The 19,220-nt window shown below is 40.9% G+C and overlaps 1 protein-coding gene across 1 annotated transcript in view; it reads left to right on the top strand.

Annotated features, from left to right (window-relative positions):
- The window catches only part of mdga2a (MAM domain containing glycosylphosphatidylinositol anchor 2a), a 206,916-nt gene that overhangs the window by 173,072 nt on the left and 14,624 nt on the right, over positions 1-19,220 (top strand). The window contains exons 11-13 of the mRNA XM_014210233.2: positions 7,273-7,450; positions 14,556-14,576; positions 17,930-18,085. Of these exons, the coding sequence (XP_014065708.2) occupies positions 7,273-7,450; positions 14,556-14,576; positions 17,930-18,085 (355 nt within the window). The remainder of the gene's footprint in view (positions 1-7,272; positions 7,451-14,555; positions 14,577-17,929; positions 18,086-19,220) is intronic.

The raw sequence follows: 19,220 nt of genomic DNA, 5'->3' as shown, positions 1-19,220 counted from the left end.
TGAACATTTGATGTTGAGATGTGTCTGTTACTTGAACCCTGTGAAGCATTTATTGGGCTGCAATCTGAGGTGCAGTTAACTCTAATGAACTTATCCTCTGCAGCAGAGGTAACTCTGGGTCTTCCTTTCCTGCGGCGGTCCTCATGAGAGCCAGTTTCATCATAGCGCTTGATGGTTTTTGAGACTGCACTTGAAGAAACTTTCAAAGTTCTTGAAATTTTCTGGATTGACTGACCTTAATGTGATGATGGACTGTCGTTTCTCTTTGCTTATTTGAGCTGTTCTTGCCATAATATGGACTTGGTATTTTCCCAAATAGGGCTATCTTCTGTATACCACACCTACCTTGACACAACTGAACTGCAAAGGGTGGCTACTTTGAAGAATCTAAAATCTAAAAATATATTTTGAATTGTTTAAGACTTTTTTGCTTACTACATGATTCCATATGTGTTATTTCATAGTTTTAATGTCGTCACTATTATTCTACAATGTAGAAAATAGTACAAATAAAGAAAAACCCATGAATGAGTACAGTCGGTGTTTCCAAACTTTTGACTGGTACTGTACATCCACCTGTTTGGTGGATGACATGGCGTTTTGTCTGACTGCGTATATAATCATACATGACATGATCAGTATGATCTACTCTCTCTCAGCATCTCTAAGCAGTAAATGGTGAAAGGTGGGTGCATTTTTATGGAGGACATAGCATTGAGTCCGATTATGATCTTAATATGACCGTCATAACATAACAGTGTGAATGAACATGACATGGAAAATGAATGGCTGTTACCTTCTCTACCTCTACCCACATTGCAGGTAAATCTTCAAAACAAGCCAAATAACACATCTGCGCTTTTACAATTTAATTCGCCCAATTTTATGGCCGTGTCTGAGTCTCTGCCATACACACTGGAGAGGATGAACAAAACAGGCATATGTATTCCCCCGCCGCTGATGTTTGAATATAAAGGTCAGCGTTGTAGGAAATGAAATGTCAGGCTGGTGGAGGCAGAAGGAGGCTGGTGGGATTGGAGGAGGCTGGATGAGGCTAGAGGAGGTTGGAAGAGACAGGAGGAGGCTGTTGGAAGCAGGGGGAGACAGGAGGAAACAGGTGGAGCCAGGAGGATGCTGTTGGAAGCAGGGGGGAAATGGAGGAGACGAGGAGGTTGGAGGAGGCTGGAGGAGGTTGGAAGAGGCAGGAGGAGACAGGATGATGCTGTTGGATGTAGGCGTAGACAGGAGGAGGCAGGAGGAGCAGGTGGGGTAGGAGGAGGCAGGAGGAGACAGGAGGCGGCTATTGGACTCAGGAAGAGACTGGAGGAGGCAGGAGCAGGCAGGAGGAGGCTAGAGGAGTGAGGAGGAGGTATCGGAAGGAGGATGCCGAGGGTCGTGCTCATGCTGGAGGATGTGTTAAAAGTCAAGTGCTGTCTCAGTTTAGGTCGACGGTCCCTGGTGCTTCTGGGGGTGAAGTGTTTGAACGGCAGACTGAGCTGATAACTTCCTAACATCTCAGCGACATGGGACCTAAACTGGAGCGGAAGAGCAGTGTAGTGCTCTTTTAGATGTTAGGGGTGTTAGTAAAGTACATGCTAATGCCATTTACACTGCACATGAGTTTTGTCTCTTGAGTGACACAGGCCTATGCCTACAGTATATGTATGCATAATTGGTAACCCTTTACTTGCCTGCAGGTATAATGCATTGGGATGCAGTTATAATGTTGTTATAAGACTTGTGACAAGCATGTACTGTATGAGCCCTTATAATGTCTGGTTATCCTCTCATAATGATCATACATCCTTTCTCTATCCTTTCTCTCTAACGTTCCAGCCTTGGTTTCATGCTGAAACCATAGAAACAGTTTTCGAACACATACTGTAGTATTGTACATCTCTACGGCTCAAACTCCGTGTGGATAGAAGAGCAGGCAACAAAAAAAAAGATGTCCTGGTAAGAAAAAGAAGTCCCTTTAAGAAAAAGATGTCCTTGTAAGAAAAAGATGTCCCTTTAAGAAAAAGATGTCCTTGTAAGAAAAATATGTCCCTTTAAGAAAAAGATGTCCTTGTAAGAAAAAGATGTCCCTTTAAGAAAAAGATGTCCTTGTAAGAAAAATATGTCCCTTTAAGAAAAAGATGTCCTGGTAAGAAAAAGATGTCCCTTTAAGAAAAAGATGTCCTGGTAAGAAAAAGATGTCCCTTTAAGAAAAAGATGTCCTTGTAAGAAAAATATGTCCCTTTAAGAAAAAAATGTCCTGGTAAGAACTGCAGATGTGGAATTAGGAAGCTAGCCGAGGCAAAAGATGTAGATGTCATTAGCTGGGTAGCAGGGCGTGCAGGAGAGAAAGTGGGCCTCACAGGTTCCCCGCTCACTTCCCACCAGCTCCACTCTCCATTGGTTGAATTCTGGGTTTGACCAGTCATCTTCTATTTGTCGGCTGCCAGGCCCACTGTGACTCACTCAGCTGTCACACGAGACAACGTGGGCCTTGGCACCCTGGGAAAATGGCGAGCCTGCCAATTGTCGTAGCCAAGATCAACAGTGATTAGCCGCACAACATTGCTCGGGGGTTGGCCACATAACCAAGTGTTGTTGCATCTCTGGCATGGAAAGACAATTAATTGAGATGGTGTTATGAGTTATTACTGGTGATGCATTGAAAAATAGTCACTCTTTGTAATTTTGAGTGACGGGATATGAATACAGATGTTCAATAAAGAATGAAAACCGAAATGATTTTATTTTTGAGCCGTTCACGGTTTGTTTGACCTAATGTACAGTTCATAGAACTCAGATGTACTAATAATGATGTGAACAGCAGGATGGTTGATTATTTTTGGGATACAATATAGTTGTGTTTGATGATCATTTATAGTGTTTGTCTTCAACTGTCTCTAATACAACACACCTGGCAAGTACAGTCCATTGCTCTACACTTGAAAACATTGGGCCTCACTAAAAGCTAGGTATTGTATTGTACTCAAATTCAGCCTATTGTTATATTTTTAGGCTAATCCCTTTTGACTGGTGCGCTGGTGTTTATTTTTCTAAGTACCTGAAGAGTTATGTGGTGGTGCGTTTAATGTGACATGCTTAGCTGGTTCTAGAGGAACCGTGTGACTAAGAAACCAACAAGGGAACTAAGAGAGCTTTTTACATTAAAACATACACGCTTTACATTATTCCTTTAATATTTACATTAAAACATACACGCTTTACATTATTCCTTTAATATTTACATTAAAACATACACGCTTTACATTATTCATTTAATATTTACATTAAAACATACACGCTTTACATTATTCCTTTAATATTTACATTAAAACATACATGCTTTAAATTATTCCTTTAATATTTACATTCAAATATACATGGCTTAAATGATTCCTTTAATATTTACATTAAAACATACACTCTTTAAATGATTCCTTGTAACGTTCGTCATAAGGAGTGGACCAAAATGCAGCGGGTAAAGTGCTCATCTTCTTATTTATTAAAGGAACAACACTTAAACAAAACAAATGACGAAAACAGTCCAATAAGGTGCACAGACTATACTGGAAACAACCACCCACAAAACACAAGTGAAACAAACCCCAACTAAATATGGCCTCCAATTAGAGGCAACGACAACCAGCTACCTCTAATTGGAGGTCCTACCAAAACCCCAACACAGAAATAGAAAAACTAGATAAACACATAGAAATAGAAAATGTAGAACATAAACCAAAAAACCCGAACCACACAAAACAAACATCCCCTGCCACGCCCTGACCAAACTACAATAACAAATAACACCTTTTACTGGTCAGGACGTGACATTCCTTTAATATTTGCATTAAAACATACACGCTTTAAATGATTCCTTTAATATTTACATTAAAACATACACGCTTTAAATGATTCCTTTAATATTTACATTAAAACATACACGCTTTAAATGATTCCTTTAATATTTGCATTAAAACATACACGCTTTAAATGATTCCTTTAATATTTACATTAAAACATACACGCTTTAAATGATTCCTTTAATATTTGATTCGAAGATGCATGTCTCTGTCTGCAACTTGTTTGCTATGCATGTGAGAAGTTAATTGGGAGATTCAAAGAACTAGAGCATCTTATCTCATCTCAATGCTTCCAGCACGGTGGCACCACAGCTCTAACAAGGTGTGTCTGCTCTTCCGCATGTATGACAACTTCATAACTGTCACCTATTCATGAACAGATTGCCTATCTTCTAGTCTATTGTCATTGCAGCTCTAGTGTGTGTGTGTGTGTGTGTGTGTGTGTGTGTGTGTGTGTGTGTGTGTGTGTGTGTGTGTGTGTGTGTGTGTGTGTGTGTGTGTGTGTGTGTGTGTGTGTGTGTGTGTGTGTTAATGTCTTTATGTCTGCCCAAAATACTATTCATTATGTTGAGAAGGTGTCATTTGTGATTGATCGAAAACAGTAGGTCACAATGAAAGAGACAATTCATTATGAAGTTTCACAATAGATTTCTTGGCAGGCTGTTTTATTTGTAAGAAAGACTGAAATTAAAAGCCGTAGTGATAGACAGAACTGTACAACAGAGTGTACAGGTATGACAGAATTTGCTCACACAGCATTGGTCTGGTCTAGCGACTGCCAGCTCTGTGCTACCCATGATGATTTGCAGGCTGGGATTTGATCCCCAGTCCTGTCTTTTCTGTTTGCACTCCCCTACCTCTGTCCCACCCTCTAATTTAACCTGTCTGTTACTATAACAACAAAATATGAAAGACAAGAAAAATTGCCATAAATTGAAGTGGACTCTTGTCCGGTGTTAAATTCAGTTAACTTCCTTCCAGCCCAATGAAGTAAATCTATCTGTTAAAAAACACAGTTTACAACTGCTCAAAGAAATGTCACGATGCCACTTACCACTGTCAGTCAGGCTGATGGAACTCGTTCCATAAAGATGTGTTCCAGCAACAACAGAGGCAGCTGTTCTGGAGGACGTTGGTGCTTAGTGTAAAATGTATAACCCTTCACCATGCGGTGATTCACTACATTGTAAATCAGAAATGGATGGGGTGTTCACTACTCTGAGACATTGTAAACCTGGGCTGGATGGGGTGTTCACTACTCTGAGACATTGTAAACCTGGGCTGGATGGGGTGTTCACTACTCTGAGACATTGTAAACCTGGGCTGGATGGGGTGTTTAAAGGACGGAAAGAGGCCTTGTGAGGACTCCCAGGCTGCCTCCTGGTTCTCCAACCTTCTCCCTAAATGTGCACATCCAGTCATGAATTAAAAAATATTAGATTGGTGTAAATATTGGTGGGATTTTCCACCATTTTGTCAATCCATGACTGGAAGTGAGCAAGTGCATACTTAGGGAGAATAGTGGATAATCAGGACGTAGCCCCAGTCTCTCTAGGGGTTGCCTTCACCTGTCATTACTCCAGAATCCAGCTAAGTGAGGGCAAACTAGCATCCAGCTAAGTGAGGGCAAACTAGCATAGAGCTAACTGAGGGCCAACTGGCATACAGCTAAGTGAGGGCAAGCTTGGGTGAATCTCAACTGTATTTCCTTGATCGAGGCAAAGAGGACACGAGGAATCAAGGAAATACAATTGAGATGCACCCCTTGTCTCAACTTATTGGAGAATGCTGTTCAATCCAGGCCGACTGTGTCCGGTCTGGAGCATGAAGTCACGAGCTCTGCTGGTCAGCTACTGCATAGCAACCTAGCGGTGCCAAAAGCTCTGGTCTGCCCTAAATTACAATCACCTGAACGGGCAAAAAATATATACTGAACAAAAATATAAACGTAACATGTGAAGTGTTGGTCCCATGTTTCATGTGCTGAAATAAAATATTTCTCTCAAATGTTGTGCACAAGTTTGTTTACATCCCTGTTAGTGAGCATTTCTTCATTGCCAAGATAATCCATCCAACTGACCGGTGAAGAATTTATTTTTATTTTACCCTTATTTTACCAGGTAAGTTGCTGAAAGAAGAAGCTGATTACGCGGCATGATTTTTACACAGGTGCACCTTGTGCTGGGGACAATATAAGGCCACTCAAAAATGGTACCGTTTTGTCACACAACACAATGCCACAGATGTCTCAAGTTGACAGAGAATTTAATGTTAATTTCTCTACCATAAGCTGCCTCAAATGTCGTTTTAAAGAATTTGCCAGTATGTCTAACCGGCCTCACAACCGCACACCACATGTAACCACGCCAGCCCAGGACCTCTACATCCGGCTTCTTCAGCTGCGGGATTGTCTGGGGGGGGTGCTGATGAGTATAAAGCCCTTTTTATGGGAGAGCGATGCTACGCTACTAGCCTCATTTCATTAATGTCTTTTTTTATTTAACTAGGCAAGTCAGTGAAGAACAAATTCTTATTTACAATGACAGCTTAGGAACAGTGGGTTAACTGTCTTGTTCAGGGGCAGAATGACAAATGTTTTCCTTGTCAGCTCAGGGATTCAATCCACCAACCTTTCGGTTACTGGCCCAACACTCTAACCACTAGGCTACCTGCTGCCCCTATATCCATCCCAAGACAACTCCGACCTCGCATATCAAACAAGCTATTAATTTTTTTGACCAAATTCGACGCTCATTGACCCCCATACAAAAACTCCTTGCATGGTGAAACAACAACAAAAAAACACCTGCTGGAGGGAAACAGATTTTCCACTGAGTTGGGCCTCTCTCTTCCTCTTCCTCTCTGGTGCCTTTCAGCCCCATTCAGCAATATATCTCGCTTAAAATTCAAATACTTCAAGCGCCATCGGGAGTTTTTCATAGGAATACGTGGATGACTTCAGTAGATATCACTCTCTACTGGTTGTAATGTCTATGGTTAAATCAGATCTAACTTTATGGTAGCCGACTAAACTCAACTCCACGATACACGATGGAGTTGAGCGGCGACTAGTGTGGTCCGACTGGAGCTCTGGCGTTTTTATAAAAACCTACTTATTTCAGCACCAAAAGAATAGCACACAATTACACAGGACATTGTTTAGTCGGCTGACTTTATGGTAGATGGGAAGAAGATCATATAACCAAGTGGAGGCTGTAGTGATGGTTGCCATTCCTTGCAAAATACGGAATCCATTCAAATGTATCCTATTAGTTTCCTTTCACCTTGCGTTCAGAATGTGGACCAGTAGGAATTTATTATAATGTGTCGAGTTTGGCCTATGTGCACTTGTAAAAAAAAGCATTGGAATTGATTATAATGATTTTCCAATAAAATATTCCTATGTGTTGTCTAGACGGGCCAGTCGAGGTGGTGGGAGCAAGAGATCCCCATGGAGGGAGCGATCGCCAAGGGCGAGCTGATCACCCACAACCTGACGGAGCTCATCAAGCCAGAGGCCTACCTGGTCCGCCTCACCCCCATCACACGCTACGGGGAAGGAGACTCCACAGACAGAACCATCAGATACAGTGGTGAGCAGAAATCATTCTCTGTCTAGTTGCGCGGCCTGGACAGTGTATGATCACAATGCTCTATTGGGAGTTTATTGTACTGTACAAAATCTACTTGGCCTTCAGCACTGTATGTTCTTCAGTAGGGACTAGCATGGCCTTGTATGCTCACAGTTCTATATTGTGTTAATGTATATTGTTGCATATTGTGTTGTATTTTGTTGTATAATGTACAGAATGACCCTCAGCATTGTACAGTAGAGAAAGAATGTTCTTCAATAAGGATGTACAGTTGAAGTCGGAAGTTTACATCCACCTCAGCCAAATACATTTAAATGCAGTTTTTTACAATTCCTGACATTTAATCCAAGTAAAAATTCACTGTCTTAGGTCAGTTAGGATCACCACTTTATTTTAAGAATGTGAAATGTCAGAATAATAGTAGAGAGAGTGATTTATTTCAGCTTTTATTACTTTCATCACATTCCCAGTGGGTCAGAAGTTTACATACAGTCAATTAGTATTTGGTAGCATTGCCTTTAAATTGTTTAACTTGGATCAAACGTTTCGGGTAGCCTTCCACAAGCTTCCCACAATAAGTTGGGTGAATTCTGGCCCATTTCTCCTGACAGAGCTGGTGTAACTGAGTCCAGTTTGTAGGCCTCCTTGCTCACACATGCTTTTTCAGTTCTGCCCACAAATTTTCTATAAGATTGAGGTCAGGGCTTTGTGATGGCCACTCCAATACCTTGACTTTGTTGTCCTTACGCCATTTTGCCACAACTTTGGAAGTATGCTTGGGGTCATTGTCCATTTGGAAGACCCATTTGTGACCAAGCTTTAACTTCCTGCCAGATGTCTTGAGATGTTCCTTCAATATATCCACATAATTTTCCTGCCTCATGATGTCATCTATTTTGTGAAGTTCACCAGTCCCTCATGCAGCAAAGCACCCCCACAACATGATGCTGCCACCCCCGTGCTTCACGGTTGGGATGGTGTTCTTCGGCTTGCAAGTCTTCCCCTTTTTCCTCCAAACATAACGATCGTCATTATGGCCAAACAGTTCTATTTTTGTTTCATCAGACCAGAGGACATTTCTCCAAAAAGTACGATGTTTGTCCCCATGTGCAGTTGCAAACCGTAGTCTGGCTTTTTTATGGCGGTTTTGGAGCAGTGACTTCTACCTTGCTAAGTGGCCTTTCAGGTTATGTCCATATAGGACTAAATTTACTGTGGATATAGATACTTTTGTACCTGTTTCCTCCAGCATCTTCACAAGGTCCTTTGCTGTTGTTCTGGGATTGATTTGCACTTTTCGCACCAAAGTACGTTCATCTCTAGGAGAGAGAACGCGTCTCCTTCCTGAGCGGTATGAGGGCTGCGTGGTCCCATGGTGTTTATACTTACGTACTTTTGTTTGTACAGATGAACGTGGTACCTTCAGGTGTTTGGAAATTGCTCCCAAGGATGAACCAGACTGTGGAGGTCTACAATTTTTTGGGTTGATTTCTTTTGATTTTCCCATGATGTCAAGCAAAGAGGCACTGAGTTTGAAGGTAGGCCTTGAAATACATCCACAGGTACACCTCCAATTGACTCAAATTATGTCAATTAGCCTATCATGAGCTTCTAAAGCCATGACATCATTTTTGGGAATTTTCCAAGATATTTAAAGGCACAGTCAACTTAGTGTATGTAAACTTCTGACCCACTGAAATTGTGATACAGTGAATTATAAGTGAAATAATCGTCTGTCGTCTGTTCTTATTTTCAACGCCCATGATTTTGGAATGAGATGTTCGACGTCAACATACTTTTGATCATGTAGTGGATCACAGTAAGGGCCTCCCAGATGTTGACATATTTATATGGTAATAGGGACCCCTACTGGTTAGGAAAATACTGAATCATTAGATAGATCACTGTCAGTACATTTGACAGAGCATTCTTATTTACAAGGAGGAAGTAAAGCAAAGAGAGATATGAATTTGTACCAGTAATGATTACACATTCAGAGATCCAAGCACAATTACATGAAAACATTCAGCACCTCAACTTAGTCATCAAAAAGTGCCATCGTCACCGAGGGGGAGGCGGCAGACAGTATCAAGAGCCATCCAGGAAGGATTTCGGCTAAGAATACAAACGGAAAGGATTTTTAATGAAATGCAATTTGTATGAAGTTGGAGAGGTGGACTTTAATTCCCTGTCTGTTACTACTGGTGTTTCTGTAGACAAGGTTCCACACCAGAGAACAATCTTTGTCTAATGTCTACTTTATTTCTTTATCCTTCACTATCATTTACTTTTTTTGTGTCAATCCATCCTTTTTTTGGTACTTTCTTATGAAGGGAGTGAAAAGAGGCACTGAAAATGTCCTCCACCAACACCTGTTCAACAAATCAACTCCTTTCAACAGGCTGCAGAATTGGAATTACAGCCTGAGATTTGCTTCAGCTTCAACACAGTTGGAAGCTTTTGTAGTGCAGCAGTGCAACACAAGACACGATACTGTCCAGGTTTTGAGTCCTCTCTCTTCCAAACTTGAATTGCCTAGCCTGGGTCTATTCTAGTTCCACCCTTTGAAATACATGTCTGCTACAAGCTGTCAGCCCTAGCCTGTGAAGTCTGCACAGACGCAGCCAGCCAACCCCCCCATAGAAATACAACAGAACACAGTCTGGTGGTGAGCTGCTCTGACTAGCAAACAAACACAACAGTTCACTGACCTTCTGCACTAATTAGATGCTTCCAGCCCATATTCTCTAATCATGTGTTCTCTGCACCCAGGTGAGATGAGGAAATAGCAGCACTAGAGTTCTTTCCACCTATTATCTGGTTTTTAGGAGTATTCTATATATTCCATGTCAGAGGTCTGAAACTCCCGGCCCTCGTGACACATTAGGCCTAGAACTAGTCATTTGTGGCCCGCAGGCCTGGAATTTGAGACGACTCCTCCAGCTGATGCTGTATCCATGTTATGGTGGTTGCCCATACAGTACAGATTGACAGACATGCCTGACCTGACATTTCAACCTCTATGCTCCGGTCTCCCCCTCGACAGTGTTTAAGGCCCCATGTGACCATCGGTTGTGCTGTAAAAATAACATCAAGGCTCACCTCAAAAAAGTCACCGTTGATGCAGTGACACACTTAGCCTATCAGTCCATCGGAAAGTATATTTTACTGTGTACAGGAATGTTTATACTGTGTATATGTAATGACACGTATGAGACCCTTATACTCGTCATAACATTATTTAGGCTTTATTAAACTCTCTAATTACAATTTATACAACCACTGAGGACACTGTGGTAAAATACAGTTGAAGTCGGAAGTTTACATACACTTAGGTTGGAGTCATTAAAAGTTGTTTTTCAACCACTCCACAAATCTCTTGTTAACAAACTATAGTTTGGCAAGTCGGTTAGGACATCTACTTTGTGCATGACACAAGCAATTTTTCCAACAATTGTTTACAGACAGATTATTTCACTTATAATTCACTGTATCACAATTCCAGTGGGTCAGAAGTTTACATACACTAAGTTGACTGTGCCTTTAAACAGCTTGGAAAATTACAGAAAATGATGTCATGGCTTTAGAAGCTTCAGATAGGCTAATTGACATCATTTGAGTCAATTGGAGGTGCACCTGTGGATGTATTTCAAGGCCTACCTTCAAACTCAGTGCCTTTTTGCTTGACATCATGGGAAAATCAAAAGAAATCAACCAAGACCTCAGAAAAAAAATTGTTGACCTCCACAAGTCTGGTTCATCCTTGTAAGCAATTTCCAAACACCTGAAGGTACCACGTTCATCTGTACAAACAATAGTACACAAGTATAAACACCATGGGACCACGCAGCCGTCACACCGCTCAGGAAGGAGACTCGTTCTGTCTCCTAGAGATGAACGTGCTTTGGTGCGAAAAGTGCAAATCAATCCCAGAACAACAGAAAAGTACCTTGTGAAGATGCTGGAGGAAACAGGTACAAAAGTATCTATATCCACAGTAAAACGAGTCCTATATGGACATAACCTGAAAGGCCACTTATCATACTTTTTGGAGAAATGTCGTCTGGTCTGATGAAGCAAAAATAGAACTGTTTGGCCATAATGACCATTGTTATGTTCGGAGGAAAAAGGGGGAGGCTTGCAAGTCTAAGAACACCATCCCAACCGTGAAGCACGGGGGCGGCAGCATCATGTTGTGGGGGTGCTTTGCTGCAGGAGGGACAGGTGCACTTCACAAAATTGATGGCATCATGAGGCAGGAAAATTATGTGGATGTATTGAAGCAACATCTCAAGACATCAGGCAGGAAGTTAAAGCTTGGTCGCAAATGGGTCTTCCAAATGGAGAATGACCCTAAGCATACTTCCAAAGTTGTGACAAAATGGTTTAAGGACAACAGAGTCAAGGTATTGGAGTGGCCATCACAAAGCTCTGATCTCAATCCTGTAGAAAATTTGTGGGCAGAACTGAAAAAGCGTGTGCGAGCAAGGAGGCCTACAAACCTGACTCAGTTACACCATTCCGGCAGGATAGATGGACCAGAAATTCACCCAACTTATTGTGGGAAGCTTGTGGAAGGCTACCCAAAATGTTTGACCCAAGTTAAACAATTTAAAGGCAATGCTACCAAATACTAATTGAGTGTATGTAAACTTCTGACCCACTGGGAATGTGATGAAAGAAATAAAAGCTGAAATAAATAATTTTCTGTACTATTATTCTGACATTTCACATTCTTAAAATAAAGTGGTGATCCAATTCCTTACAAGGATTAAATGTCAGGAATTGTGAAAAACTGAGTTTAAATGCATTTGGCTAAGGTGTATGTAAACTTCCGACTTCAACTATATATGGTAAAAGAAAACACTTGCTCTCAAATGTTAATTGCTCAGTCGTCTCATATTATACAATAAAAGAGATGCTCAACACTCAATCACGCACGTGCGCACGCACGCACGCACGCACACACACACACACACACACTGTCAAACCCACACACTCGCAACATACACACCCAGACGCACACTGCAAATGGATAGATATGAGAGAGAACATGTTTACACATTCACGTAAAATGACACCGTGACCTCAAATATTTACATATGTATTTTAATCCCCCAGTGATACAACATTGTACATAAATAATCTATCGGACAACTAACAGATGATTCCTCCAAATCTATCTGACCTGAAACGTTTCATCTCCCTCTGCATGAGTTGTGTCAAGATTGCCAAAGTTAACTCCAAGTTACCTCAGATAACATCTTTTTTTTGTGTATTTGTTCATTTTATTAACCAGAATCATGATAATGTATAATCACTCCTGTTTGACATCAGAGTGCCTTGAATAATTTTTGGTTACACTTAATACCTGTGTATATCTACATACCCCGGGAATACGGTATGCCGCCCAAGCCTTTTAAATACTAGCAGTGCACTTGCTGATTCTAATGAGCAGTGGCATGGCGTACAACTGTCCTCTGGATAACAGCTGTGGCTGAGGACATGCCAGCCACTTCACTTTGAGACACTGGATTGGGTTTCGTGTTGGTGTTAGAGTTAGTTACACTATATGTTTTTCTATGAGCAACTTTGGTCTCAAGAATCGTGTTCTCTTCTCCATAAATATTGTACAGCAGCTGTTTGAGAAAGAAAACAAGGATATTACTGAAGTGACGCCTACAAGAGAAAAGGAGAATGTACAAAAACATGTTTGCGTAAATACCTTTTCTGATGTAGGCTTATGAAAATGTGTGTCCGTTGCAACTAAGTCCTCCAGATATGCAAGCTACCGTACACAACGAGCAAAAGAGACATGCGGCATTTGGAATGTGTATTTAACGATATTGACTAAATGTTGTGCCTCCCTGCCTACTGCTTCCCTGCCTGCGCAGTGCTTGTGGTCTGTCTAGGCACTGAGTGCACGGAGACCCTATCAATTAGAGTCAGTACTAATGCAGAGCATGTTTCCAAGCTAGCAGCATCTGCTCCTCTCCACCAAGGCGACCTCCTCCTCCTCACTGAAGTTGGGAACAGCTGGGTGGTTTAGTAGTGGGGGAAATGGAACCTCCCGATGCATAATTGCGGCTCAGAAAAGGGAAAACTATGGAGAAAAAGGCTCATAATGAACATCTGATGCATTTCGCCACAAACCACCAACCCACTCCTTCGTATTATACAGTTTCCCAAATTACAATAATTTGATGCAGTCGCAGGCATTTTCACATTTTATTCCTCAATTGAATCATCAATGAATCAATTGATGGTTCTCTATACAATTGCTAAATGGGATAATTTCTCTGCGTTTAATTTTTTTTGACAGATCTCACTTCAATAATAGTAGCTTTTTCTCTTGAACATCTGCTGTTGTTGTGTTTTCTGCGTTTTATTAAAAAAAAAGTGCATTCTGTTCATATCTGACCATTTATCGTTAGCCAATGGGACGGATGCCTCTGGCTGCACCTTTGTTGGGCCGGGCTGATCTGTTACACCATCAAATGGGACACACGGTTTACTCTAGTTCAGACATCTCACCGTGAAGTTTACAGCCTGAATACATCTTCCAAACTCCTACTTTGCTTGAAGAATACTCTCTCTACAGGTTAGGCTCTGGAAGTTTATTGGTTGAAATTGGGAGACATTTCAGGTCAGCTATCTCCGTTGCAAATTGTTTGGAAACCTCTACCCAGCATGCAGTTCTGCCCTCATTGGGATTAGGAAAGGACTCAGCCACAGTTCCTGGCGAGCACAGATAGGGAAGGTGGTGAATTAAATGAAGAAAGATGCAGGTCTGTATAGTTTACCTGAGTCTTGTGCTTCCTTTCTTCCATTAGCCATCTGCAGCCCATAAGCCCTCTCTCTCTCCGGAGTAACCTAACCCTAACCCTCTCTCCCTCCGGATGATAAGAGGGGTTGATGGCATGGCCTCACTACTCCCTAGTACTCCGCCTCAAATTAGACTGCAGGGACAAACAAAGTAGTTCTTGATTTTTAGATTTCCCCACGGGTCTTTTATACAGAGTAGGGATGAAATGTTAGACACAGGCATTCCTTTCACAAGTTTGAACTCCTAAATGATTCAATTGTCTTTTGTTTTCTCTTTCAGCTCCAGTCAACCCTCACTTGAGTAAGTATCAGTCCTACGAATGGACTCCATAACCCATGGCAGTTTGATATTTAATAAGACAAGCCAACCATAATGTTTTAATTAACAACGGCCAGAGATGAAGAAAAGGTTGGGTTTTTATGTTATATACCATTTCTATGGTATACACAGTTTATTCATGTTAATTATCCATCGCAATACACAGGTCCTTAATAATGTCAAAAATGAAATATTTCCTATTAATACCATGTTCATAATGCACTATAAGCACATTTCATAATTGTCAATAAGTTGTTTGAAAATGCATGTCTATCTCAGTAGTATCTAAGCTATAAGACTCCTGAACAGCTAATCAAAGGGCTACCAAGACCCCTCTTTTACGCTGCTGCTACTCTCTGTTTATTATGTATGCATAGTCACTTTAACTCTACCTACGTGTACATACTACCTCAATTACCTCGACTAACCTGTGCCCCCGCACATTGACTCGGTACCCGGTATCTTCTGTATATAGCCTTTCTATTGTTATTTTACTGCTTCTGTTTAATTATTTCTTACATTTATTTAAAACATTTTTACTTATCTATTTTTTACTTAACACTTTTTTTCTTAAAACTTCTTAAAGTGTTGTTGGCTTGTAGGTAATCATTTCACTGTAAGGTCTACCTGTTGTATTTGGCTGATGTGACAAATCAAATTTGATTTGGACTGGCTGATGCCAGCATCGTTTAAATTAAAAGACATTTGTAACGAACTAAATCTTACTCAACTAATAACTATACCTACCCGTCCTAATCCAAAAGACCCCCCAAAAATGTACATTACTAGGCCTTATCTTAACAAATACACCTCATAAATATATAGCTAGTGGGTTATTTGCAAATCAGTGACCACTGCCTTATTGCATGTATCAGAGATACTAGGCTAAAAAACCCTGACCCCCGAATAATTCTAAAGAGAAACAATAAACACTTCTCAGAGCAAGCCTTTATCCATGACCTTTATTATTCAGAGCTTTTATCCGTAAACTGCATAATTAGCATTCTCTTTCTATTCCTACATTTTTACCTTCATGGCTGATAAACACGCTTCGTTAAAGCGACAGGGTAAAACATTGAACTAATCCTTGGTTCTCCTGTGATTTGAAAATCCTTTTCCTGCAAAAGAATCAAGCATGGGCCTTGGTGAGGAAAACTGGTGAAACAGCTGATTGGCTGCTTTTTAGGCAATTGAGAAATAAATGGACGGGAGGAATAAAAAAGGCAAAATCTAGGTATTTTCTTGATGCTATGACAGAGTCTGCTGTTGATCCCTCTAAATTCTGGAAAACTGTTAACTCACTTAAACAAGGAAACTCCTTGACTTCCCTGCCGAAGAAAATTACATCGGAATCTGGGATCATCAGTGACGAACTGAAATTTGTGATGTTTTTAATAAGCATTTTATTTCTGCTGGTTTTCTTTTTGAAAGAAAAAATGGCCAACGCGATCCTGACCGGTCTATTGTTTCAGCCCCTTGGCCTGTGGAAAACAGTAAGCCTGTTTTTAATTTTCCAAAAAGTCACAGAAGATGAGGTCTTATCTGCACTATCTGCTATAGATTCTAAGAAATCATTAGGCGCTGACAATCTGGATCCATATTTACTCAAGTGTGCGGCACCTATTATTGCTAGTGCAGTGACGCATATCTTTAATCAAACATTAGTGGTAGGAAAGATTCCTAAAGCTTGGAAAACAGCTTTTGTTTTACCACTCCTCAAGGGAGGTGATGGTAGTGAATTGGATGGTAATGAAATGAATCTCCTGTTTGGCTAAAATTCTAGAGTCATTGGTGAATAGGCAACTACAATCTTTTTTAACTGTTAACAATACTCTTTCTAGCAATCAATCTGGCTTCAGACCTAAACACAGTACCACTACAGGAACTGTACGTGTTGGAAATGATATTACTAATGCCCTAGATAATAGAAAGTACTGTGCCGCCTTGTATGGATTTGTATGAAGCTTTTGACACTGTAGACCATGCGATACTTTTGGATAAGCTGTCGTTAATAGGACTGGGATCGGATTCCTGACGTTGGTTTCATGACTATCTAAAGGATGTAAGTCAGGCTGTTAGAGTCGACGGCATCCAGTCGGAGCAATTGGAGTTGGTTAAAGGGGTCCCACAAGGTTCTATACTTGGTCCATTACTGTTCACTATCTACATAAACAATATCGGTGATGGGGTAAGAAAGTGTAAAATTCATCTTTATGCTGATGACACTGTCATGTACTCTATCACTTCAACGGCTGATCAAGCATTATCACAATTGGAGACAGATTTTAAGATATTACAAGGGTCTTTTTTATAGCTGAAACTTGTTTTAAATGCAAAGAAAACACTTTTTAAGATTTTTAATAGGTTCAAAAAGTTGGTTGAAAATACACTTTGCAATACAATACAATTGCAATTACGAGCTTAGATGGCTCTCGAATTAATTAGGTCTCTGCATATAAATACTTAGTGATATGGTTGGATGATAAACTGTCTTTTAAAATGCATGTTGACGAACTTTGTAAACGGCTAAAAATCAATCTAGGCTTCCTCTATAGAAACACGACATGTTTGTCCCCAACAAATAGAAGACACATTGTGCAATCTACTTTTATGTCTGGTATAGATTATGGGGATATTATCTACATGCATGCTACGGCATCAACTAAATCGCTGGATGCTACTTATCATTTGGCACTTAGGTTTATTACGAGTGCTAGCTACAGAACTCACCACTGTGTTTTATATCAAAATGTGGGTTGGACTTCGCTGTCCATAAGACGAGAACAACATGCTCTCGTGTTTGTCTATAAAGCACTTCTGAATAAACTACCTTATTTATCATCACTTATCAACAATATAATTATAATTCCTAAAACCAGGTCTGAAGCATGGATTACACTTGAGGCCCATGCGATTTCCACAGAGTTGGGTATGGCTGTCTTTTCCTGTTACGCTCCTTGCCTATGGAATAGCCTGCAGACTAAACTTAAACTTCAGACTCTTGTCCCCCTTGCCCATTTTAAACATTTATTAGGGGATTTTTATTCTTGTATTGCTTGTAACTGCTTCGGGTAATGCAAGTTCTTGTGCTGTTAGGGGAATAACCTATGTGTAAATGTAATCTGCTGCTGTATTTTTTTAGTGTTATCTGTGATCGTTTTGTTTGTCTTGTGAAGTTTCTTAATCAATGTACCTAAACTGTATGTGTAAACATGTATACGCAGGGCCCAGCTGTAAAAGAGACCTTGGTCTCAGTCTGTGTTCCTTGTTGAAATAAAAATATAATAATAATTTGATTTGATTTAAATGTCTTCTCTGTGTGTCCTCCCAATCAGGAGAGTTCCAGTGTAGCTTTGAGGACGAGGCCGTGTGTATGTTCACCCAGGACAAGACGGATGACTTTGACTGGACCCGACACAGTGCTGCCACCAGAGACACCAAGTATACGCCCAACACAGGGCCCAGCAGTGACCGAGTGGGCTCCAAGCAAGGTTAGCACACACACCAATGTACAGTCGTGGCCAAAAGTTTTCAGAATGACACAAATATTAATTTCCACAAAGTTTGCTGCTTCAGTGTCTTTAGATATTTTTGTCAGATGTTACTATGGAGTACTGAAGTATAATTACAAGCATTTCATAAGTGTCAAAGGCTTTTATTGATAATTACATGAAGTTGATGCAAAGAGTCAATATTTGCAGTGTTGACACTTCTTTTTCAAGACCTCTGCAATCCGCCCTGGCATGCTGTCAATTAACTTCTGGGCCACATCCTGACTGATGGCAGCCCATTCTTGCATAATCAATGCTTGGAGTTTGTCAGAATTTGTGGGTTTTTGTTTCTCTACCCGCCTCTTGAGGATTGACCACAAGTTCTCAATGGGATTAAGGTCTGGGGAGTTTCCTGGCCATGGACCCAAAATATCGATGTTTTGTTCCCCGAGCCACTTAGTTATCACTTTTGCCTTATGGCAAGGTGCTCCATCATGCTGGCAAAATTGTTCATCACCAAACTGTTCCTAGATGGTTGGGAGAAGTTGCTCTCGGAGGATGTGTTGGTACCATTCTTTATTCATGGATGTGTTCTTAGGCAAAATTGTGAGTGAGCCAACTCCCTTGGCTAAGAAGCAACCCCACACATGAATGGTCTCAGGATGCCTTACTGTTGGCATGACACAGGACTGATGGGAGCGCTCACATTGTCTTCTCGGGACAAGCTTTTTTTCCGGATACCCCAAACAATCAGAAAGGGGATTCATTAGAGAAAATGACTTTACCCCAGTCCTCAGCAGTCCAATCCCTGTACCTTTTGCAGAATATCAGTCTGTCCCTGATGCTTTTCCTGGATTCTCAAAACTTTTGGCCACGACTGTACCGTTACATGCATGCACACTCTCACCAACACAACATAACACTGTGCTCTCTATCTTTCACCCAATTTCTGCATTCTGTTCTGCTCTCAAGTAGTTGTAGAGCACTGCACAGGCCTGAATATTAAGTCCTACCCATGCCCATGACGCAACCTTCAGGCCCTACCCTACCCAGGCCTGATTGCTTCTGTCAAATTTAAGGCCCTGACCTGCCCAAAATCTGAAATAATTTCCTCCATTAGTAAATCCATTAGCTG

Source organism: Salmo salar, chromosome ssa01, assembly GCF_905237065.1.
Source record: "Salmo salar chromosome ssa01, Ssal_v3.1, whole genome shotgun sequence".
Classification (NCBI taxonomy): domain Eukaryota; kingdom Metazoa; phylum Chordata; class Actinopteri; order Salmoniformes; family Salmonidae; genus Salmo; species Salmo salar.
The sequence above is the reverse complement of the archived record's forward strand: the minus strand, read 5'-3'. Positions and strand labels throughout refer to the sequence as shown.